General features: G+C 49.8%; 1 protein-coding gene across 2 annotated transcripts in view; it reads left to right on the top strand.

Annotated features, from left to right (window-relative positions):
- Nucleotides 1–416: 416 nt before the first annotated feature.
- Nucleotides 417–25,562, top strand: part of adcy8 (adenylate cyclase 8 (brain)) — a 55,133-nt gene continuing 29,987 nt past the window's right edge. For both annotated transcript variants that reach the window (XM_068567728.1, XM_068567738.1), the window contains exons 1-6: nt 417–2,331; nt 15,418–15,567; nt 21,267–21,397; nt 21,826–21,937; nt 22,465–22,592; nt 24,863–25,021. In XM_068567728.1, the coding sequence (XP_068423829.1) occupies nt 1,324–2,331; nt 15,418–15,567; nt 21,267–21,397; nt 21,826–21,937; nt 22,465–22,592; nt 24,863–25,021 (1,688 nt within the window). In that variant the 5' untranslated portion in view covers nt 417–1,323. The remainder of the gene's footprint in view (nt 2,332–15,417; nt 15,568–21,266; nt 21,398–21,825; nt 21,938–22,464; nt 22,593–24,862; nt 25,022–25,562) is intronic.

Here is a 25,562-nt window from a genome sequence, read left to right as displayed (position 1 = left end):
CTATACAACCACAGGAGTCTCCCACTACAGTTACTTGTCCAATATTCTTCTCTGGCGATGAGAATCTTCACCAAAGTGTTGCCACACAGTTTGAGGCAGACGTTGGTCTTAAATGTCATGTTTTGAATGTTTTCTGTATTAATAAGATTTAAGGAGCCGAGACCAGGAAGAGGAAAGAGAAATATTTGAAGGAAAGAAGGTGAAGTAAGAAGGGAAATGGGGATAAAGGGAAAGAGGAGAAGAATGGCGTGGGATGGGGAAGACGGTGAGGATGAGGAGGCAAGAGAGGGGAGGTGGCACACACACACACACGCGCGCGCACACACACACTCACACACACACACACACACACACACACACACACACACACACCAAGGCGTCTGTGACGTCAAACCGGAGCCCAGCTGACTCGCTGTCCAGCCTCGCGCTCTCCGCACATCAGTCCTCCACGCGGCTGCTGCTGCGCCGCCGTTCAACCCGCCGAGGAGGAGGAGACGAAGAAGAACGAGCCGGCTCACGGGAGGAACCGAGGGAGGGCGAAGGAAGAAGGAAAGGAATGGAAAGGAAAGGAAAGGAGGCTCCGCTCTCATCCTCGCCCGCGTTTTTGGACACACTTTGCACGGACACGAGCCGCTTGTCCTCGCGCGCTGAGATTCCGGGGCTCGAGCTGTGACGGAGCATCTTTTGTGAGTCTCGGCTGGCTAAGCCCCGCCCCCTCTCCTCAGCCAGGTGTTGCGTTCACGCGCGAGCCCCCTCGTGTCGCTGGAGAGGCGCGAGCAGGACGCGGAGCTCGCGCACTTGACTGTGATCTCCTGTTCGCGAGCCTCTCGAGCAACAACAAGTTGACCAATCACCACGAAGTCCTCACGCGCGAGACCACGCGCACAGGAACAGGATTCTCCTCCCGGATTTTCACCGTTTCGCCTGTTGACTTTACCGGATTTCTCTTCTCGCCAGCGCACGGGGGCTCGAGCTGCCGCGTGGACACGCGGAGCCACGGTGCGTGATGATGGTGATGGTGATGATGATGATGATGGTGATGATGATGGTGCACGGTTAGTCTGGGAGATGCTTTTCCACTCGAGTCGGATTTACGTGCCGTTTCTTCAGTGGAATCGTTCGCGTGACGATGACCTCCAGCCGCGCGCTCTTACCCCGCGCCGCGCGCGCCGCGCTCGCCGCACCCCCGGTTCGATGCGCACGATGAGGACGTCGACTCCCCAACACAAATCGATGAGATAACTCTCAACCGGGAGAGAAAAGGGAAGGGGCGAGGGGGTAATAACAACCGACACAACCGACAGAGAGGACACAACAGCGGCGATGGAGCTGTCCGAGGTCCGCTGCTCCAGCGCGAGCGAGGAGCTGTACACCATCAACAAGACCCCGAGCGGCGGCGGCGGCAGCAGCGGCGGCAGCAGCAGCAGCGGCGGCGGCAGCAGCAGTAGCGGCAGCAGCGGCAGCGGCAGCGGCAGCAGCGGTAGCGGCGGCAGCGCGCGACCCAAACGGCTGCTGTGGCAGAACGCGGTGCGGCACATCACCGAGCAGCGGTTCATCCACGAACAGAGCGGCGGTGGCGGTGGCGAAGGCGGCGGCGGCGGCGGAGGGGTGAAAGACGAGCCCTACGACCCGAGCCAGGACGCGCGCAAGCAGTCTGCGGGGCGCGCGTCGGTGGGGGACAACCGGCACAACAACGGCGGCACCAAGGTGTTCCCGGAGCGCGCCAGCAGCGACCTGGGCTTCCTGCAGATCGACTGCGGCAGCGCGCCGGCGAGCGGCGGCGACTCGGACTTCTTCCTGAACTGGGGCTACACGTACCGGGGCGTCATCTTCCCGACGCTGCGCAACGCCTTCAAGTCGCGCGACCTGGAGCGGCTGTACCAGCGCTACTTCCTGGGCCAGCGGCGGAAGTCCGTGGTGGTGATGAACCTGCTGGACGTGGTCACCAAGCTCACGCTGCTGGTGCTGCACCTCACGCTGGCCTCGCGGCCTATGGACCCCGTCAAGGGGTCGCTGCTGGGCTTCTTCACGGGCGTGGAGGTGGTCATCTGCGCCCTGGTGGTGGTGCGGAAGGACACCACGTCGCACAGCTACCTGCAGTACAGCGGCGCGGTCACGTGGGTGGCCATGGCCACGCAGATCCTGGCCGCCGGGCTGGGCTACGGGCTGCTGGGGGACGGCGTGGGCTACGTGCTGTTCACGCTGTTCGCCACGTACAGCATGCTGCCGCTGCCGCTCACCTGGGCCATCCTGGCCGGCCTGTTCACCTCCGGGCTGCACGTGCTGGTGCAGATGCTCATCTCCCAGAATGCACCGCTCTCTGCCAACCAGGTAGGAGCTCACCTGTGGTTCTCCTCTCCTTGGTCTCATTCCCTCACTTCCTTCCTCCCCAATTCTCTGCTTTTCCATCGTCTTTCACCACCTCCACCTCTCCTCCACCTCTCCTCCACCTCTCCTCCACCTCTCCTCCATCTCTCCTCCACCTCTCCTCCACCTCTCCTCCATCTCTCCTCCACCTCTCCTCCATCTCTCCTCCATCTCTCCTCCACCTCTCCTCCATCTCTCCTCCATCTCTCCCCCATCTCTCCTCCACCTCTCCTCCACCTCTCCTCCATCTCTCCTCCACCTCTCCTCCATCTCTCCCCCATCTCTCCTCCACCTCTCCTCCATCTCTCCTCCATCTCTCCCCCATCTCTCCTCCACCTCTCCTCCATCTCTCCTCCATCTCTCCTCCATCTCTCCTCCACCTCTCCTCCATCTCTCCTCCATTGTCTTCTGCTCTTTTCCCCAAATCCTTCCTCCTCACTCGTTTTCCTTCTGACTCCCCCTAATCCTCTCCTACACACACACACACACACACACACACACACACACACACACACACACACACACACACACACACACACACACACACACACACGCGCACACACACGCACAAAGACACAGTCTTTTCCTCTTCTTCCTCCTCTTCTCAGACTTCTCTTTAATCCTGCTCTCCACACCTCTCTTCTCTTTTTCCTCTTCCTCCTTCATCTCCTCTTCCTCTTCCTCTCTCTCCATCCTCCTCCATTCTCCTCGCTTCTCTTTCATCCTCCTTTCATTTTTCTCCTCCATCGTCTCTTTATATTCGTCCTTCACAAACTTCCCATCGTGTAGATCTGTGTGTGTATGTGTGTGTGTGTGTGTGTGTGTGTGTGTGTATGTGTGTGTGTGTGTGTGTGTGTGTGTGTGTGTGTGTGTATGTGTGTGTGTTTGTGTGTGACTGTGATTTATTTTGTGAACATTTTCCAGTTGTGATGCTGAAACGAGGCTTGTTGTTGTTTTTGTTCTCGACTGCTGAGGTTTCAGCACCGCGAGCTGTCCAACACACACACACACACACACACACACACACACACACACACACACACACACACACACACACACACACACACACACACACCAGCAGTCCCTACTGGTGTGTTATAATCATAAACCAACAGTTATGTTTGGACAACAACAACGTTCAGCAACATGTAAAACATTCATACCGTGCACACAAAACAACAGACTGCTTTAAACTGTGTGCAAACAACAACAACAACAACAACAAGACAACAACAACAACACAAAGCAACAGATCTGTTTCTTTCGATGGAGACTCTAAACACCTCACAGTGAGACCAGTGAGCCGCGTCTCTCACGTGTTCTGCTCTTTGTTGAAGAGCGTTAACGTCATGGACTCAAATATCACACGCAGGAGATCATGAGAGTGAACCACACACACACACACACACACACACACACACACACACACACACACACACACACACACACACACGCTTTGTGACGACAGTGTTTTATATATTTTTACAGATCAATACCAGTTGTGATATTTGATGGATTCAAACACGACGGTGACTCAGCTGCTTTCATGAAGCTTCTAGACTGTTGAAGTGATATATATATATATATATGTATATATATATATATATATATATATATATATATATATATATATATATATATATATATATATATATATATATATATATATATATATATATATATTCAGGTCACTTCCTCAAACTGTCAAGAAGTTTTCCAGTGAATGAATTTAAAGGTGACACAAACGTTGAGTCATGAACTTTGACCCGTGTGGTTTCAACATCGTTGCGGCTGATTTGAGGATTTTTCTGATTCTAAATTTGGCAGCAGTTGCAGAGACGTACAAAAATTGGCAAACTAGCACTGGCTGTTAGCTTGCGAGCTAAGTAGCACTCGCTGTTAGCTCCTCGCAAGCTAAGTAGCTCTTGCGGTGAGATCCTCTAGAGCTAAGTAGCGTTCACTCTTAGCTCTACAAGAGCTAAGTAGCACTCGCTGTTAGCTTGCGAGCTAAGTAGTGCTCACTTTTAGCTCTTCAAGAGCTAAGTAGCACTCGCTGTTAGCTCCTCAAGAGCTAAGTAGCTCTTGCAGTGAGATCCTCAAGAGCTAAGTAGCGCTTGCTGCTAGCTCCTCGCGATCTCGTGCTGTGGCGCCGTTGGAGCGCGAGTAAACAGCGGCTTATTAGCTGTTGTGGCTCGTTATTGACAACTTGGTCTTTAAATGTTGTAGCAGCGGCGTGTAAGAGGTCTTATGACACACATTGTACGGTGATAAAGTAGTTTGTGAGTCCTGCTCGCTGCTTCGCTGGTTCTTAGTGTGAAGGTGGTTCTTTAGTGTGAAGGTGTTGTGTGACAGGAAAGAGACGCCTCCTCTCGAGGCGAGAACACACTCAATGAACTCACTAAACACGGTTCAGACTGAGCAGCTCAGACAGAAGGAACAGTGAGAACCAAACAGTTTAGACACCCGGAACAGCTGCATCCACCCGGCTGCGTCTCCTGAGGCCCGCCGGCTCCATGCCGGCTACTGCCGGCTCCATGCCGGCTCCATGCCGGCTCCATGCCGGCTACTGCCGGCTCCATGCCGGCTCCATACCGGCTTCTGCCGGCTCCATGCCGGCTTCTGCCGGCTACTGCCGGCTCCATGCCGGCTACTGCCGGCTCCATGCCGGCTCCATGCCGGCTCCATACCGGCTTCTGCCGGCTCCATGCCGGCTCCATACCGGCTACTGCCGGCTACTCCCATGTAGTGCCGCTTCCCTGCCACCTCTCTACTGCCTCCCTGACGGCTACATGCCGCCTCCCTGCCGGCTACTGCCGCCTCCCTGCCGGCTACTGCCGCCTCCCTGCCGGTCCGCGGCCTTTGTCTCCAGCACGCCGAGGCTTCAGTATCGGCTGAAAGCCGTCACGCCCGTGTCCTTTCCTTTCTTGGCCTCCTGGAGCCGGGGCTCCGGTTCCGTGGAGCTCTTTGTGCTGAAGTCTTTCAGCCTTCTTTATTATTTCACCTGAACGAACAGGAAAATCAGGAAATACCAGATCAGCTTCTGCTGGTTTATGGTAATGTTGTTGTTGTAGATGAAAGCATTGTACACGCCAACAATGGCAACGCACACACACACACACACACACACACACACTTCAAGGTCAAACTCGGCTTACCTGCAGCGCGGCTGCACCGAGGAGATAGAGGAGGAGAAATTGAAAAAAGGGCAAGTGTTGATTCATAAGCAGGCTGCATGCGTCTCAGGGTCTTGAAACATTAACCCTCTGGGGCCTGATGGCATTTACTGCATTTCACATCATTTCGTAAATTCCCTTTTCTTTAAAGTAATTTGCGTATGAGATACATACACATGTGTTAATATGAGATACATACACATGTGTTAATATGAGATACATACACATGTGTTAATATGAGATACATACACATGTGTTAATATGAGATACATACACATGTGTTAATATGAGATACATACTCATGTGTACATGTGTGTTACATGTCGGGTTACGGCGGTGGAGCTCATACATGCAGGTGTTCAGGAACATTCAGGGGACGGAGATGTAGACAAAATATAAAATATTGGCATTAATGGAGGAGGCGCAGTGAAGCAGTTTGGAACGTTGACACAAACTCTTCAGGCGTCTTCTGTGACGGAGAGGCGGTGTGACTCCATCCTTTACCTCGCTTCTCTTGCTCCTCCCTTATCTGGCGTCATGCGGTGGACCTCCACCATCTTGCCGTTACCAGACACTGCACTCAGCCGCTCTCAATATTTAATGAAGGATCAGAAGCCTTTTCAGCTTTTTCACGGCTGAGTTTTTAGTTTTTTCCGGTGACGTGTTTCTTGTTGCTCTGTGACCTCTGAAAGCATTTTCACAAAATTTGCCGGAGACGTAAAAGCTTCTATGTTTTGTGTCTCCTGTCGCGGGTTAAACCCCCGAATGCTGGCGGGAAATAAACACTTTTCATGCGTTTGGAAATCAGCGAGCGTTATTAAAACTTAACCCAGAAGAGAAAAGTGTCTTTTAAAGGTGCTGCAATAGGATGAAAGCTTCCTTCAAATGCGTTTCCTTCTCGACGCTCCATGCGCTCGCGTTTGGACGCTCTTGGTCCCCAGAGGACGTCTGCTCCTGACCTTTCCTCTCGTTGCTGTTTCACGGCCTTTGGTGCACACATGCATGAATGTTAATGATCTCCTGCGCTGGTCTGAGGGTTATCTCCAGGCCTGGAAGAGCGTCGTCGTCCTGTGAATGTGTTGTGTTCAGGTTCTCTTCAGTCTTCAGACGTTGAACTTGTTGCTCTAGTTCTGCTCTAGTTCTGCTCTCTGGACGCTCCGTGTCCTTCAGCGCAGAAGAAGTGAAGGAAGTCTCTCTTTATCGTCGCTGCCAAAAGACGTAAAACAAGAGAAGATGAAAAGGATTCAGACGCAGCTGTTCAGCCACCGAGGAGTGTTTGACTCCTTGTTCATGTCTGAGAGAGTTACAGTACAGACACAGAGCTACTGACACGGAGGTACTGACACTGAGCTACTGACACTGAGTTACAGATACAAAGCTACTGACACTGAGCTACAGACACACCACCACTGACACTGGAGTACAGTACATACACTGAGCTACTGACACTGAGCTACAGACTCAGAGTAGTTACAGACCCAGAGTTACAGACCCAGAGTTACAAACCCATAGTTACAGGCAGAGAGTTACAGACCCAGAGTTACAGACACAGAGTCACAGTCACAGACACAGAGTCACAGACACAGAGTTACAGACACAGAGTTACAGACCCAGAGTTACAGAGTTACAGACACAGAGTTACAGACACAGAGTCACATACACAGAGTCACAGACATAGAGTCACAGACACAGAGTCACAGACACATAGTTACAGACCAAGAGTCACAGACACAGAGTCACAGACACAGAGTCACAGACACAGAGTTAGACGACAGCGTCTGGCGCTCTCTCCAGGTGGAGGCTCATGTTTCTTTGTTGTTGGAGCATCACGTGTAAACATCCTGAGCTTCAGCATTATTTATGAAACATGACAGCTTCAGCCTCAGAGAACACGGAGCCGCGTCTCTGCTGGCGTCCGCTGAGCATCGCTGTACACAACAACACGCTCTGTTTGTTTGTTGTGAGCGCTCTCCTGTGTTGACCCCACAGATTAAACTCATCGTTTGTGCTGTTGGAGTCTGGAACACATTGAGAGGTTTTAGGCTTAACGTGAGGGTGATTTCCAGCTTATTCTTCACATTGAGGATGATTTCAGACGGGATTACCTCCCGGCTGTAATCTATTCATAGCGGCGGGCAGCAGCCAGCGGCGCTCCTCTGGGGTCGGCTTTTAATGAGATTACTTCTGGATTACTGTTATCTGTTTGAAATGTGGAGGAAAAACCAGCAGGTACTCTGGAAAGTGAACCGACGGCTTCTGTGTTCAACTCCTGTTTGACCACCTGGAAAAGATCTGAGCTGCAAGACACATCGTCTTCTTCATTTCAAAACACTTTTTTTACTTTACGACTTTGCCAGAGTCTGACATCTTTTAGAGAACGACGGCTGCTTTGAATTAGATTTATGTCGTCAATATTTCCATCATCAACACAGTTTTTCTCTTATGTGTGAACAAAATAATATTAATTGGGTTTTATATATTTATACATTATAACGTTATTGTGATGCGTTCAAGCTCTATTTAGTAAAAAAAACTGTTTTAGTCTGAGGTGAACTATTCATGATGCGTTCAAGGTCTATTCAGTAAAAACTAAGTATTATAACATTAGCGTGATGCGTTCAAGCTCTATTCAATAAGTTAAATTACAACATTAAAGTGATGTGTTCAAGCTCTATTCAATAAAATAAGCTATATTAAATTATAACGTTAGCATGATGCGTTCAAGCTCTGTTCAGTAAATCGTTATAACGTTGCTGTGATGCGTCCTCTATTGGTTTCCGTCGGGTTCAGCTGTAGCAGAGCTTGTTGGTTCAGGACTCCATCATGAGTTCTGTCTCCGTGGGTGAAGCTCGCTGCTCGGCAGCAGAAGTCGGCGCCGCTTCCAAAACGCTGGAACCCAAACGGAGCCGTTTGACACCTGCCAATGAAAACTGCCAAGCCGCCTGTGAATTTGCCCCTGGGCCCCGTCTTGCAGGTTGACACCCTGGTATTACACAACAACGACTATCTGTCATGTGTGATAGGATTCTGCCAGCGGGAAAAAACCATTAGCTTTCAGGAAGTGTTACAGAGACATCGCGGCCAAATGCGTCCTCGGCAGCGAGGCTGAGAAGTGGCTCCTTCCTCTGGAAGTGCACTTCCACGTGTGATGCTGCAACCTCCCATGCAGAAGCTGTTTATAGCGCTCGCAACTGTAAACATGAGGGAAGAATCCATAAATCCATCGTTTACGCTCAAGTCAGTAAACATGAGCGCTGGAAGAACCTGAACGAGCAGCTTGTCCTGATGTGTTCACATGTCAACTTTAAAACCTGAATGATCCAGTTGTTTTCACATTATTGTGAAAATACATATTAGAGATAAGCTTCTAGACTTCTATACAACCAGAGGAGTCGCCCCCTGGTGGTCAGGAGAGAGAATGCAGCTTTAACACATGAAGCATAGACTTCTATACAACCAGAGGAGTCGCCCCCTGGTGGTCAGGAGAGAGAATGCAGCTTTAACACATGAAGCATAGACTTCTATACAACCAGAGGAGTCGCCCCCTGGTGGTCAGGAGAGAGAATGCAGCTTTAACACATGAAGCATAGACTTCTATACAACCAGAGGAGTCACCCCCTGGTGGTCAGGAGAGAGAATGCAGCTAACTGAGCCATCTCGCTTCTTTCTCATGTCTGTTGAGAGTCTACAGATCAGATAGTGGCTGATACGTCTTGTTGTTGTTGTTGTTGTTGTTGTTGTTGTGGTTGTTGTGGTTGTTGTTGTGGTGTTGTGATGCTGACTCGAGCAGACGGGTGCAGAGGGAGGATGCTATTAGCGATAGCAATAAATCAACCTTATAAAAAAATATTGGTAAAGCTTTTACGCCGCGAGCGAGGACTTCTTGTGCATTCGGTCATCAATCCATCAGAGCTGTTTACGCAGAGTTCCAACAGTCATGGAAACCTGGAACATTTATTAATGGATATTTCCAGGCCTGGAAAAGACCTTGAAAACACAACATCCCAAAGCAATGAGAAAAGTCATGGAAATGTGTTGTATTCATATGTTCCTGCTGCTTCTGTTCAGAGGACCAGGACTACACTGAGACTACAGAGGACCAGGACTACACTGAGACTATAGAGGACCAGGACTACACTGAGACTCTAGAGGACCAGGACTACACTGAGACTCTAGAGGACCAGGACTAGACTGAGACTCTAGAGGACCAGGACTAGACTGAGACTCTAGAGGACCAGGACTACACTGAGACTCTAGAGGACCAGGACTACACTGAGACTCTAGAGGACCAGGACTGCAGCGTCTCCTGCTGATGACATTCAGCAGCTCTGGCTCGCTTGTGTTCTGGTGTTGGAACATATTGCAGAACCTCTCAGCTTGCAGGCTGCTGTCAGACACGAGCTGTGACGCCGCCGCTCGTCCAATTTACACGTTCAGGCTGAGAGGAAACATGCGAGCTGTGATTCTGGAGGTGATCGGCTGCTCGCAGGCTGTCGAGTGGAAGTGTGACGAGGCCGTCAAGCCAGCTCGTACACAAATAACGTTGTTGTACCCCTGGAGGGGGGGGGGGGGGGGGGGGGGTTATATAAAACTGTGAATCATAGCTTGTTTATGTGGAAAAAAAGCCACAAAATTGCCGGATTTGGATTTATTGAACACAATAAGTGATATTCAAGTGATCAGGAGAGAGAATGCAGCTTTAACACATGAAGCATAGACTTCTATACAACCAGAGGAGTCGCCCCCTGGTGGTCAGGAGAGAGAATGCAGCTTCAACACATGAAGCATAGACTTCTATACAACCAGAGGAGTCGCCCCCTGGTGGTCAGGAGAGAGAATGCAGCTTCAACACATGAAGCATAGACTTCTATACAACCAGAGGAGTCGCCCCCTGGTGGTCAGGAGAGAGAATGCAGCTTTAACACATGAAGCGTAGACTTCTATACAACCAGAGGAGTCGCCCCCTGGTGGTCAGGAGAGAGAATGCAGCTTTAACACATGAAGCATAGACTTCTATACAACCAGAGGAGTCGCCCCCTGGTGGTCAGGAGAGAGAATGCAGCTTTAACACATGAAGCATAGACTTCTATACAACCAGAGGAGTCGCCCCCTGGTGGTCAGGAGAGAGAATGCAGCTTTAACACATGAAGCATAGACTTCTATACAACCAGAGGAGTCGCCCCCTGGTGGTCAGGAGAGAGAATGCAGCTTTAACACATGAAGCATAGACTTCTATACAACCAGAGGAGTCACCCCTGTCGTCGTGGGAACTCAATAAGATGGTTTCATATCTCTTTTCCTTCACTCTGTCGATGACTTTAGATTCTCGGCTCCAAAAACAAAAACCTGAGGATCGTCTCCGCTGAATGACATCAGACATCGCCATGGTAACGAGCTGCATATATAGGTCACATGCCACGGGATTCCAGTTTGGGGCGAAGAGCCGAGCGGCGTTCGGGAAAATGGAATTAAAGAATAAAAAGTGCTTGAATGCAACTTGAATGCAGCTGCAGAGGCTCAGACGCCTGAGAAACTGCTTCTTATGGTTTTAATACTTTGTCCAACTCAGTTATATATGTTATATATATCATATATGTTCTATGTGTTGTATATATTATATATGTTATCTATGTTATCTATGTTATCTATGCAACGAGCCGTCTCATTGCAGCTTTGATCCAGTTAACTCACAGACTGCAGCAGCACGGAGACACAACACGGAGCTTCTCTTCTTTCTCTCCTGCAAACATCTCAGTGATATTGCATCAAATATTAATGGAGTCCGTCTACACATCGTCACACTTAAATGAAATATCTTCTGACGCGTCGGCGGCTGGACGTCTTCATCCAGACGGTGAAGACGAGTTCATCTTCCGTCCTCTTCGGCATCTCGGAGCCGCAGAATGAGGAAGACTGCTGAGCGTGCAACAACAACAGTTAGGTTTAGACAACAACAACAACAACAGCAACAACAACAGCAACAACAACAACAGCAACAACAACAACAACAGCAGCAGCAGCAGCAGAGATCCTCCGTGAGTTAGACACAGGCGTCCTGGTGCTTTGAGGGAACCGATTTGATGTAAATGTTGAAGCAGCGTTTCTGTTCTGGCTGTCAAGTCATTTTACTGCTTTACTTATTAAACACTCCTCAGTCTGTCTCTGGTGACCCAGTGCTACATCTGTCTGGTGACTCAGTGCTACATCTGTCTGGTAACTCAGTGCTACATCTGTCTGGTGACTCAGTGCTACATCTGTCTGGTGACCCAGTGCTACACTTGTCTGGTAACTCAGTGCTACATCTGTCTGGTGACTCAGTGCTACATCTGTCTGGTAACTCAGTGCTACATCTGTCTGGTGACTCAGTGCTACATCTGTCTGGTGACTCAGTGCTACATCTGTCTGGTAACTCAGTGCTACATCTGTCTGGTGACCCAGTGCTACATCCGTCTGGTGACTCAGTGCTACATCTGTCTGGTGACTCAGTGCTACATCTGTCTGGTAACTCAGTGCTACATCTGTCTGGTGACTCAGTGCTACATCTGTCTGGTGACCCAGTGCTACACTTGTCTGGTAACTCAGTGCTACATCTGTCTGGTGACTCAGTGCTACATCTGTCTGGTAACTCAGTGCTACATCTGTCTGGTGACTCAGTGCTACATCTGTCTGGTGACTCAGTGCTACATCTGTCTGGTAACTCAGTGCTACATCTGTCTGGTGACCCAGTGCTACATCCGTCTGGTGACTCAGTGCTACATCTGTCTGGTGACCCAGTGCTACATCTGTCTGGTGACTCAGTGCTACATCTGTCTGGTGACCCAGTGCTACATCCGTCTGGTGACTTAGTGCTACATCTGTCTGGTGACTCAGTGCTACATCCGTCTCTTGTAACTCAGTGCTACATCTGTCTGGTGACTCTGTGCTACATCTGTCTGGTGACTCAGTGCTACATCTGGAGGACAGACTGGTGTCCTGCTCAACATGTCAGTCCTCAGCCTTGATTCAAGTGAAGACGTTATGATAGTTATTAGTTAATAGTTAATAGTTAATAGTGATTAGTTATTAGTTAATAGTGATTAGTCATTAGTTAATAGTGATTAGTCATTAGTTAATAGTGATTAGTTATTAGTTATTAGTGATTAGTGATTAGTTAATAGTGATTAGTCATTAGTTATTAGTGATTAGTCATTAGTTAATAGTGATTAGTCATTAGTTATTAGCGCCTCGTTGTCTTCTCTGTGTCAGTGAGCAGCTCTTCATGAGGTTTGTTCAGAACATTCCGTTTTTTGTTCCCTCCAAAAACAACATGGCCGCCGCCTCTTCTTCTCTGGTTTGACGCAGGCTTCACGGTCGCATCTGGAAAATTGAATCCGGCGCCGCCGGCGTCCTGAGAGACGCTCACGGTAACTCACCGAGAGGCTGCGGAGAGACGCCGCGAAGCCTGGGGAGGAAGAGGAAGGCCTGTGTGTGTGTGTGTGTGTGTGTGTGTGTGTGTGTGTGTGTGTGTGTGTGCGTGTGTCTGTGTGTGTGTGTCTGTGTGTCTGTGTGTGTGTGTCTGTGTGCTTGTGTGCGGCTTAAAGAAGAAGAAGAACACGCCCACACATTTTCAGTTTTGAAAGTGAAATTTATTTTTTATTTACGGTTTAAACGCAGCTTTTCATGCAGCACTTCACTGAATTATTGACAGAAGATATTACAGCAATTAATGTTTTATGGGCATCAACGACAAAGAGCAGGTCTGTTGTGTTGTTGTTTAAACGTCTGGTTGATGCTACATGTTGTGAACGTGTCTCTGAGACCAGCCTGAGCTTGAAGTATGAGAACTATACATAATATAATATAACAGAGTAATGGAGGACTGGTCTCTATTTGTTTTTAGCCCCATAAATAACACAGACGTTGTGTTTGATTGCACTGAGAATATTTACTAAAATATCTGGTTTAATAAATGAAAACAAAAAGAAAGAACGTTTGTAAACTTACATGAATAGAAAATGAATAAACAATGTTATTTTTGAGGCTAACTAGCTTACTGGCTAAGTGACTAACATGCTAACTGGCTAACAGGCTAAGGGACTAACTGGCTTACAGGTTAACTGGCTAACATGCTAACATGCTAACAGGCTAACTGTAACTAGCTACTAACCTACCTAGCTATCGGCCAACGACATGTCTCTCAGAACAGCAACAAACGGGCTAATGGATGAACGACCAGACCTCTGGAGCTGCTCATCTCTGACCGTGTTGCATCGTGGGTAATGTAGGCGGCTGGGGATTTTTTTTCAGGCAACGCTTTTTGCATGAAAGCCGAACATTATCCGCGGATGCGTTTGCGGTGAGAGTTTAGTCAAACACCCAGAGCGGCCTCTTGAGGCCTGAGTCTCTCTGCCGGTGTTCCAGCGTTGGAGTCGCGTTGCCGCCGATCGGCAGCGGCGAGAGAGAGAGAGAGAGAGAGAGAGAGAGAGACCCTGCGAGCGGTCGGGGAAAGCCTCCCCTCTCGTTTAATGTCAACTCGCTCTCCACAAAGCGCCGCTCTGTCGAGAGCGAGAGGAATCAGAGAAACACCCTCTTCAAGCTCGCGTCCCTCCTCTTGAAGCGAAACCAGAGAAACGGAGGCGGAGGACGCGCAGCGTCTGCAGCGCCGACGCCATCAAACTGTCACACGGTGGAGCCTCGAGTGTCCGAGCGAGAGACTTCTCTCCTGCAGAAAGAAAGGAGAGAGGAAGGAGACCTCAGGCGGGGAGTGATGGCACATGTGAGGAGTTCCTGATGGATCTGGTTCACTTGAAGGAGATACGTGTGAGAGCTCAGCTTGTTGTGCAGCCTGGCAGCAGCAGCAGGAAGGACTTCCTGTTCCTCTCCCTCAGATTGTTGTTGTTGTTGTTGTTGATCAGTGAGCTGATGCATGATGACGTGACATCGCTGCAGAGCCCTGATCCACTGAGGAGAAGAGCTGGAGGCGCCTCTGACGCTGGTGTCGGGGTCAGAACTCTTTTAGCTGGTTAGAGCACCACATAACCATCAGGAGGAGAGGTTTAAAACCTGCTCCTCACCTGCAGTCATGACTTATGGATCCACCACCTGCAGAGACACAACGTGCTCAGTGGAGACGACCTCAGTGACCTTTAGATGGAGACAGAGAGGTGATGGAGACCGTAGCAGATGCTGCCAGACCTGCCCAGACCTGCCTCCACTCTGGGACTGTGTTTACCACACACACACACACACACACACACACACACACACACACACACACACACACACACACACACACCCTGCACCCCATGAGAGTAAGACAGATAAACACTGTGATTCTTCTAAACTGATCATTTGGAACACAATAACAGTTCACTGGAGAGAGAGAGAGAGAGAGAGAGAGAGAGAGAGAGAGAGAGAGAGAGAGAGAGAGAGAGAGAGAGAGGGCGGTCGTGTTGCAGAGTGTTACATCAGCTGCTTCTGCTGGTTTTTAACGCTTTCATCTCTACAAAACAAAACAAGGAAGTGATGGAGGAAGTGGGCGTGTCACCACGGCCAGAAACGAAACGAAAGAAAGCTTTAAATTGTTCTATTTCATCACAAACATCTGATTCCAAACGTCAAAGACTTCTATACAACCAGAAGCTCCACGCGTTCAGCGAGTCGTCAGATAACTCTCAGCCATGTTGCCTCAGCGTCTCCATCTTTACTTATTTAAGGAGTGTGTGGCTCTGAAGCACTGAACCGAGCGGTCACGAGGGTTTCTACGCTGCTGGTGCTGCTCAAGTCAACAGCTGATGTTTGAAGCCCTTTTACAGGGTGTGTGTTTACAGGCTTTTAAACACACACACACACACACACTCGTGCAGCAGCGCTCTCACCCTGCGTCTCCGTGTTGCAGGTGGCGGCTCAGGCCGTGCTGTTCCTGTGCATGAACACGGCCGGCGTCTTCATCAGCTACCTGTCGGACCGCGCCCAGCGGCAGGCCTTCCTGGAGACGCGGCGCTGCATCGAGGCCCGGCTGCGGCTGGAGACGGAGAACCAGAGACAGGTGAGGCCACTGCGAAGAGACAAAGAGACAAGAGACAAGAGACAAGAGACCAAGAGACAAGAGACAAGAGACCAAGAGACAAGAGACCAAGAGACAAAGAGACAAGAGACCTAGAGACAAAGAGACCAAGAGACAAGAGACCTAGAGACAAAGATAGAAAGAGACAAGAGACCAAGAGACAAGAGACAAGAGACCAAGAGACAAAGAGAAAAAGAGACCAAGAGACAAGAGACAAGAGACCAAGAAACAAGAGACAAAGAGAAAAAGAGACCAAGAGACAAGAGACCTAGAGACAAAGATAGAAAGAGACCAAGAAACAAGAGACAAAGAGACCAAGAGACAAGAGACAAGAGACCAAGAGACACAGAGACAAGAGACAAAGAGACCAAGAGACCAAGAGACCTAGAGACCAAGATAGAAAGAGACAAGAGACCTTGCAACAAGTGTGTGCTGCTGTGTCATTCAGAAGAGCTGCTCTACGTATTCATGCAGAATCTTGTGCGGTCCAGAGCTCCAGCCTCTTAGTGCTGCAGCCTCTTAGTGCTGCAGCCTCTCGGTGCTGCAGCTGCAGCAGAGAGACGCTCACATTCATACACATTCACATTCATACACACTCCCGTGTGTGTGTGTGTGTGTGACGGCCGGCTAGCTGATGCTGTGTAGCCGCCGCTGTGGCTCTCTCTGCAGCCTCAGTTTCCTGGACGCTTCCTGTTGACGGGTCAGAACTCGCAGCAGCAGTTTTTGGGAGTTTCAGTGGGTTCAGAAGTGAAGTTCCAGCGCTTCTCTGTCTGCTTTCAGAGATCGCAGTGACCTCTGAATGACCTTCACTACGCACAGAGCGACGTGTCTTTGACGTCCTGTCGGTCGGTGCGGCGGCCGCGTGTGAAGACACTTTGATAAAAGCAGCGAAAGCGATTGATGGATCTCAGTGGACAGGACTGGATGTTAGCAGATCGGCTAATGAGCCCGCTGAGACGAGAATAACGCGGACGCCGCATCGATCCGCTGCTGTCACGCACACCCTGCATCAGTGCAGTGGGCACACACACACACACACACACACACACACAAAGCACATCGTCTGAGTCATACCGGGCTTTGTTTACGCAGTGGAGTGGAGGGTCGGTGCTCTGAGAAGCCGCAGAAAAAGCTTTTACGGCGTCGTGTTTCCTGGAAGGGTTTGGGCTCCGGGACGCTCTGGGACGCTCGTAATGGAGCGAGATGGGCCCTCGGCCCCGAGCAGACCTCCTTAATGTGAAACCAATCAGGGTATTTCTGTACAACAGCAGCCTCAGCGGTGCTCTGTGTCTTTAAAGTGCGACTGATACCAAGGCAGACAAAGGCTGCAGAGTTAAAAGCTGCTCCAATCAATATGTTGATATGAAAATGGATCGTGAAGCGGCTCCTTTACCCTTTTGGAAAACACCCTATTTTTAGGCCGTTTCCTCGAACCCCAAAGTGAAAAAGATGTATCTCTGCAGCCACTAGGGCTGTTTGAACACTGTTGGTGTTATAAGATAAGGAGAGGAAATGAAGATGACACAGAAAGAAATGAAAAGGTTTCAGGTCCAACGATAAAAAATGACTTTCAGGATGATTATTAGTTTGAAATGAAGCAGCTGTAAAGTCACAACTCTAACAAACCATAACACAACATGTGAACATCCAACATGCAAAGATTAACTTTAATAAAGTGAAGCAGAACAAAGTTAGAGAGAGTTTAGAACAGAGAACATTCAGGCGAGGACTCAATGAACCCAATGGAGCCATTGGGACCATTGAGTCTATTTAAATACTATTTGAATTTTCTCATGTACCAAACCATATATTTCACTTGTATATGACTTATGGTGTTCAATACATCCAGATGCAGCACTTTGGGGCTTTTCTTTCATAAAACAAGCTTTGATTTATAGTTTAATACAACGATCTCTCAGCCTCCTGCACGAGGAGGGGCTTGGATTTGATTGGATTGGATTCCAAAAGGTTGAAGCGACGTCGCTCTGCGCTTCCTGTGAGCTCCACGGAGCGTTTTTAGCATCAGCTGTTTGTTTTCTTTCCTGTGGCGCTTCAGTGTGCAGCAGCAGCTGTTTGCATCATGAGCTACCTGTCCACCACCTGCTCACAGACGGGCGCCCTGAGGGACGCCTGCTGCGCCCTGCGGAGGTGGAGGAGCTGGAGGAGGTGGAGGAGACCCACGTCTGAGCTCAAAGGGAGACAATGGATCGGGACTTGCATTCACTGAACATGATTACCTCATGAACTCCTCAGCGCTGTGTTGACAGCTTTTTATACTGCCCCCAGGTGGCCAAACATATGTTAACGCCAGATAAGTTTTATGTCGTACAACTCCTCCTCTCAAAGTTTTGATTGCTTGTTTGGTTGTACGTTGATCCCTCTGGACCGTGTTATCTTACTGAGAGTGTGTTCTTCAAGCGACAATTATACGAGTCCAATCTCAGCAGCAGTTTTCTTTTAATAAAGTAAACGTCATTGTTTTTGGAATGAAACCGAATGGTTGGACGAGCAGGAGCACACATGTGAATGTGGGTCAACTCTAGAGGCAGGAAGAGGGAATGGAGTGTTCTGGAGTGACCCGCTAACACAACCCACTGAAATATGAATATGGACTCGTCAGCGAGCCGCGGGGGAGGGGCTTCAGCCCTCGGCTAACGTCGAGCTGCGCTAATGACACTCAAAGCTAACGTGACACTGAAGCCGCCGGCTCTCAGCTGTCTGAAGCCGAGGCCGAGTCCAGCGGAGCAAACAGTCTGCAGCCGACTCCACTGCAGAGAATGTGAGGCGCCGCACGCAGGAAACCTGCAGCACGCAGGAAACCTGCAGCACGCAGGAAACCAGCAGCACGCAGGAAACCTGCAGCACGCAGGAAACCTGCAGCACGCAGGAAACCAGCAGCACGCAGGAAACCTGCAGCACGCAGGAAACCAGCACGCAGGAAACCAGCAGCACGCAGGAAACCTGCAGCACGCAGGAAACCTGCAGCACGCAGGAAACCTGCAGCACGCAGGAAACCAGCAGCACGCAGGAAACCAGCACGCAGGAAACCAGCAGCACGCAGGAAACCTGCAGCACGCAGGAAACCAGCAGCACGCAGGAAACCAGCACGCAGGAAACCAGCAGCACGCAGGAAACCTGCAGCACGCAGGAAACCAGCAGCACGCAGGAAACCAGCACGCAGGAAACCTGCAGCACGCAGGAAACCTGCAGCACGCAGGAAACCAGCAGCACGCAGGAAACCAGCACGCAGGAAACCAGCAGCACGCAGGAAACCTGCAGCACGCAGGAAACCTGCACGCAGGAAACCAGCAGCACGCAGGAAACCTGCAGCACGCAGGAAACCTGCAGCACGCAGGAAACCAGCAGCACGCAGGAAACCTGCAGCACGCAGGAAACCAGCAGCACGCAGGAAACCAGCAGCACGCAGGAAACCTGCAGCACGCAGGAAACCAGCAGCACGCAGGAAACCAGCACGCAGGAAACCAGCACGCAGGAAACCAGCAGCACGCAGGAAACCAGCACGCAGGAAACCAGCAGCACGCAGGAAACCAGGACACAGAAACCAGTAGTACAGGAAACCAGCAGCACGCAGGAAACCAGCACACAACAAACCAGTAGTACAGGAAACCAGTAGCAGAGGAAAACAGTAGCACAGGAAACCAGTACGCAGGAAACCAGCAGCACAGGAAACTGTGGTCAGAGACACGCCCCTCCGTCAGGTTCATACGTCTGTGAGGAAAAACAAACCCACTAGAACATGAACATCGACTTATTGTGATTTGTTTTTTTATTATTATTTGTTGCATTTTTCATTCCCTCATTTCTTGCAGCGCTCTAACCCCCGGCAGCGTCTGGCCGTGACGCAGCAGCCGGCGCGTTAGCATCGCTCCGCTGGAGTGTCGGTCTGTCTGGACCTTCATTTGGGGGAAAGCACAAAGATAACAACACAAACACTGCAGCGCTGAGAGCAGCAACACCTGCTCTCCTGCTGAGCGTTTAACACAGACACACACACCATATCAACAACACAATATGTACACACACCATATGGACAACACCAATATGTACACACACCATACAAACAACACAATATGTACACACACCTTATAACGAGGAAGTAGAAACACACAGAAGTAAACATGTCGAACGATCCCGGTCCGACACGATGGATTTAGTCACACAATTTGTGTACTTCAGTAATGTACACGTCTCTGGTGTCCACCTGTCAATCACCTTGTAGCCCCGCCCCTAAAGCCTCCCCTTATTATGGTCTGTTTGATTCTAAATGTATTGAAGACTTAAAACTAGAGATTGAGACATAAACTCATGTTTACAATGTTTACTGAGGGAATACATCAAGAGAGAAGTAGAGTCACTTATATAGACTTCTATACAACCAGAGGAGTCAACCTGGTGGTCAGGAGAGAGAATGCAGCTTTAACACATGAAGTATAAACACGAGACAACTTAGTTTCTTTGCAAAAACAAGATTTACTCAAAAGTCACAAGACCAAGACGACGTCCAAGACAAACTGGACAGAAGGAACTCAGACTGAACTCTCAGGGAACGAGACACAGGTGGAAACAATGAGGGCGGGGCCAGCAATCACACACGAGGGGGGAGGAGTCTGAAACGAGAGACAAGGTGAGTGACAGCCAACACAACACACACAGACAGTGAACACAGAACTCCCCAGGAGGTCTGGGAGTAACGTAGACTTCTATACAACCAGAGGACCCAGAGGCTGGATGCTCGTCAGCCTGATAGTTCTTTGGTTGAATAACTTTAGTCTTCTTTGGATACTGAGGACGCCGCATGGCTCCCACTGCAAGTCAGTTTCTGCTTCGGCCAAGTGAAACTACGCCAGGAGAGAAAGCTCTGGCTGTCGGCGTTGTGTCTGTGGCTCTGGAGGCTCTGGAAGCTCTGGAAGCTCTGAAGGCTCTGGAAGCTCTGAAGGCTCTGGTGGCTCTGGAGGCTCTGATGGTTCTGAAGGCTCTGGAGGCTCTGGAAGCTTTGGATGCTTTGCATGCTCTGGAGGCTCTGGAGGCTTTGAAGGCTCTGAAGGCTCTGGAGGCTCTGGAAGCTCTGGAGGCTCTGGAGGCGCTGGAGGCTCTGGAAGCTTTGAAAGCTCTAGATGCTCTGGAGGCTTTGGGTGCTCTGGAGGCTCTGAAAGCTTTGGAGGCTCTGGATGCTTTGAAGGCTCTGGATGCTCTGGATGTTCTGGAGGCTTTGCAGGCTCTGGAGGCTCTGGAAGCTTTGAAAGCTCTAGATGCTCTGGAGGCTCTGAAAGCTTTGGAGGCTCTGAAGGCTCTAGATGCTCTGGAGGCTTTGGGTGCTCTGGAGGCTCTGGATGCTTTGGAGGCTTTGAAGGCTCTGGATGCTCTGGATGTTCTGGAGGCTTTGGAGGCTCTGGAGGCTGTGGAGGCTCTGGTGGATGCTGCTGCAGGAGCTTGGGCTGGCCTCTTATCTTCTGAACATCTCACAGACAGGCCTCTATGCGACGTGTTTCTCCTCATGTGGGCTTGTTTGCTTGTCAGTGTTGACTTGTGTCAGCGTTTGATTCCTCATGGCTCTCAATCTGCTCTTCACCATGTTACACTGCTGGTGCAGCAGGTGTTGGACAGGTAACGCTGGTTTTCCTGCCTCACAGCACTAATGACGCTGTGTTTCTCCTCCACAGGAGAGGCTGGTGTTATCAGTGCTGCCACGTTTTGTAGTTTTAGAAATGATCAACGACATGACAAATGTAGAGGACGAACACCTCCAGCACCAGTTCCACAGGATCTACATCCACCGCTACGAGAACGTCAGGTGAGGCAACGCATTATGTTTATAAAGTTATAAATAATTCATCTGCTTTCAAAAGAAAGAGGCTCAAAATATCAGCAGCATACATACAGGCATCTATATAAATGTTTATTCTTTTAATCAAACTATTGTCTCTCATTCATTTGAGTCATTTAAGGTTTACTGTATGCTTTGAATCCTCATTGTTAGTTTAAATACTACATTTTATCACTTTTTACTGTCTACACACACATTTCACACAATGTTTGCTCATGAACATTTTGTTTAAAGTCATGAAAATATTGGCTAAAGTTATGGAAAAGTTGTGTAAATTTGGTAAAAAGTCAAGGACCTCCATTGGTCACGATGTGTATGAGCTCTGCTGACATGTGGATGTGTTTTAAAGATCTTGAACCTGGATATTTAAAGTGACATTTCCGTATTTTATTCAGCATTCTTTTCGCAGATGTGAAAGGCTTCACGAACCTGTCCACCACGCTGTCGGCTCAGGAGCTGGTGCGCATGCTGAACGAGCTGTTCGCTCGCTTCGACCGCCTCGCCCACGTGAGTGATGCTTTCACTCACTATTGACCACAAATAACAGCTGGTGTCACCTTCAATGCTGTGACGTGTGGTTTGGAGCAGGCGACCTCATGGGGAACCAACGAGGCCTCAGTGGGCGGAGCCTGTTTAAAGAGTGACGTACAATGTTTACGTAAAGAAGTGTGGCCTCTTGAGTATCACTTCCACTCTTCCTCTTGTCCAAAAATAAGTCATAAAAACATTCCCCTCCCCGCCGATGCTCGTGGAAGCTAAATACAGAAACTCCATCAGCCAGATTAATAATTCATCGAGAACAACAGAGCGAATAATTGATTGACTGTCGGCCGGCACGTCGTCCTGACGGCAGCTGGAGCAGCGCTCAGGCCGTCGCGCTCGGCCTGGCAGGATCTCACAGTCAATGCAGAAGCCATTTTATTTTTAATTGCCACTCTCTATTTACAATCACACATAACATATTTAATTTCTGTTTCTGTTTTCAGGGTTGATTATATGAATGTTTTTTTTAACATTTGCTATGTGTGTTGCAGGAGAACCACTGTCTACGGATAAAGATCCTGGGAGACTGTTACTACTGTGTGTCCGGCCTGCCGGAGCCCAGACAGGACCACGGCCACTGCTGTGTGGAGATGGGCCTCAGCATGATCAAGACCATCAGGTACGGCCGGAAGCCACAAGGCTGCCACGACGCTGCCATGAGGCTGCCACGACGCTGCCATGACGCTGCCATGAGGCTGCCATGAGGCTGCCATTAAGGTGCCATGAGGCTGCCATTAAGGTGCCATGATGCTGCCATGATGCTGCCATGAGGCTGCCGGGAGGCTGCCATTAAGGTGCCATGACGCTGCCATTAAGGTGCCATGAGGCTGCCATTAAGGTGCCATGTTGCTGCCACGATGCTGCCATGACGCTGCCATGAGGCTGCCATTAAGGTGCCATTAGGTTGCCATGACGCTGCCTTTAGGCTGCCATGATACTGCCATTAAGGTGCCATGACGCTGCCATTAAGGTGCCATGAGGCTGCCATGACGCTGCCATGACGCTGCCATTACTGACAAAGTCTTATTTTTACTCTGCAGGCTGAAACTGAAAGACGTTGTTGGTCCTCTAGTTTGTGATTTTAGTTTAGATTCATTGCTGTATTTGAAGTGTACTGAAGCAGAAGGGAGCGTGTACTTGTACTCCCAAAGGAACCAGGTTTGTAGTACTGATGGCTTCATGTGTCAGACATCACTGAGCTCATGAATCTCAACACATGACTTGATTCAGCTCCGTGGGATCGAAGGAGAGATGGAGTCTGTTCTCCTTCAGCCTCAAGGCGCTTCAAGTTCACTTCCAGCGTGACGGCGAGGGAGGAGAGAAGGAGGAGAAGAGGAAGAGAGGAGGATAAGTAGAGGAGGAGAAGGAGGAGGAGGAGGAGGAAGAAGAAGAGGAGGAGGAGGACTGATCTTCAGCGGGAAAAGAGGGATTAGTGATGGATCAGCCGTGAGATTTGTACTGGACACTATTAAGTCAATATGGTGAGCTGCTTACAGGCGACCACTTTGTTTGTGTGTGTGTGTGTGTGTGTGTGTGTGTGTGTGTGTGTGTGTGTGAGGTGGAACGTTAACAACAGATCCATGGATCAGGTTCAACGCTTCTGGCTTATTTATTACACCTTTACTGTGCGGTTGCGTAATCATTACACTTGTTATGAGTGTGCTGTAATTCTGCAGATGTCCCCGCTGTGGGACTAATAAGGATTATCTAATCTAATCTGAAAAGTCGTGTTTCTTCTCAGTTGTCCAGCGAACTTTTTAAACCTTGCAGAAGGTTTGGAAGCAGACGAATGTTTCCAAAACGTTACGTAAAAACGACGAATCCTTAACGAGCGGCGTGCGGTTAGTGTCAGTGTGGGCGCCACTCTGACAGCGGGGGGCGGGGCTTAGAGGTTCCTTGATGCACTGTTATAGCGTCCTGTGTTGACCTCTGACCTCCACAGCTCCCCCGCAGACTCAAGCATCATCATCATCATCATCATCATTGGCGTCAACTGCAGTTTGTTTGCCTCGAGGTGACTTTAAGCACCTGTCTAAAAAAACTCCCAGCATTCCTTTCACCTCGCATCCGTCGCCTCTTTTCATGAAGCATGAAACGCGGCCGTGTCCGTGTTGCGCTCCTCACAGACGTTCATCTGCTCGCTGCGTTCTGCTGATAATAAATTCAATAAGTATGAAATGAGAAACAGGTTCATTAACCGGTGTGAAGAATCCGATGAAAAGGTTTTCCCGCCTCTTCGTGTCGCCGAAACGCTGGAGAGGCCGAGACGAGTCGCCAGAGACGAGTCGCCAGAGACGAGTCGCCCGGGACGAGTCGCCCGGGACGAGTCGCCAGAGACGAGTCGCCAGAGACGAGTCGCCAGAGACGAGTCGCCCGGGACGAGTCGCCCGGGACGAGTCGCCAGAGACGAGTCGCCCGGGACGAGTCGCCAGAGACGAGTCGCCCGGGACGAGTCGCCAGAGACGAGTCGCGCTCATTCCTCTGTGAATGTGATGTTTTCCTGCCGGCGTTGTTATCTGTGTTCTGCTTCTGCGAAGGTTAAGTTCATGGATATTAATCTGCTGAATTAATGCGCAGTGACCCAAAATCACGCCGAACATCTGCCCAAAGAAACAAACTAAATACAGGGATTTATTTTAAATATTGTGTTATGTTCTTCTGTGTCTCACTCATCTGGTTTCTGCGTCTTTCTGTTCCGCCCACGTTTCTATAAATGCGTCAGACATCAGATGTGGAAACATACGCTAATTTTAATACCCAGCATTTTTTTTTCTTCATTTTTGAACCGAACACTGAATGAAGATCCTTTGCGACGGCCCTGTGCGTAGTTTTATTGTGACGCTCGTTTCATCCTTCCGGCGGTGATCTTTGTGTTTCCTCTCCTTGCAGGTACGTGAGGTCGCGCACGAAACACGACATCGACATGCGCATCGGGATCCACTCGGGCTCCGTGCTGTGCGGCGTGTTGGGGCTCAGGAAGTGGCAGTTTGACGTCTGGTCCTGGGACGTGGACATCGCCAACAAGCTGGAGTCCGGAGGAATCCCAGGGTGAGGAAACCACGCAAGGTCAAAGCCTCGCTATCAAGGTCAAAGCCTCGCTATCAAGGTCAAAGCCTTGCTATCAAGGTCAAAGCCTCGCCTTAACTATCAAGGTCAACGTTTTCTTCTCAGTGCAAACGAGCTTCTTCTTCAACATAGCTAGCGCTCCGTTGAAGAGAAGCACCCTTCCAACACGTGGAAGTCAAATTGTGGCTTTTTCTTAGTTTAATCCACATTGATGGCACATTTTGATCCATTTAAAGGTCCTTTTAAATTCTCTCTGAGTCTTCCCTCTGATGTTCCCGTTTGGCCTTGAGACACGGGATTAGTTTGTAAAAACCTCTCCAGCCGGCTGTAACCCGGCCGCTGGACGCCACTCAACTCTGGTTGCGTAACTGATGGAAGCCTCGCCGAGTTCCTGCCACGGAGGGAAGAGACGGCTGGACGTCTGACGATGTGGAAGAACGATCTGGACCTTCTCACAGCGCCACGTCTCACCGGTTAGCTCTGTGGCTGAAGGTGTGACGGCATCACCTGCACCTGGAAGGGT

This window comes from Clinocottus analis, unplaced genomic scaffold, assembly GCF_023055335.1.
Source record: "Clinocottus analis isolate CAN_PGR_092001 unplaced genomic scaffold, fCliAna1.0.p SCAF_11, whole genome shotgun sequence".
NCBI lineage: Eukaryota > Metazoa > Chordata > Actinopteri > Perciformes > Cottidae > Clinocottus > Clinocottus analis.
Note: the sequence above shows the minus strand (reverse complement) of the source record. Positions and strands in the feature narration are given on the sequence as shown.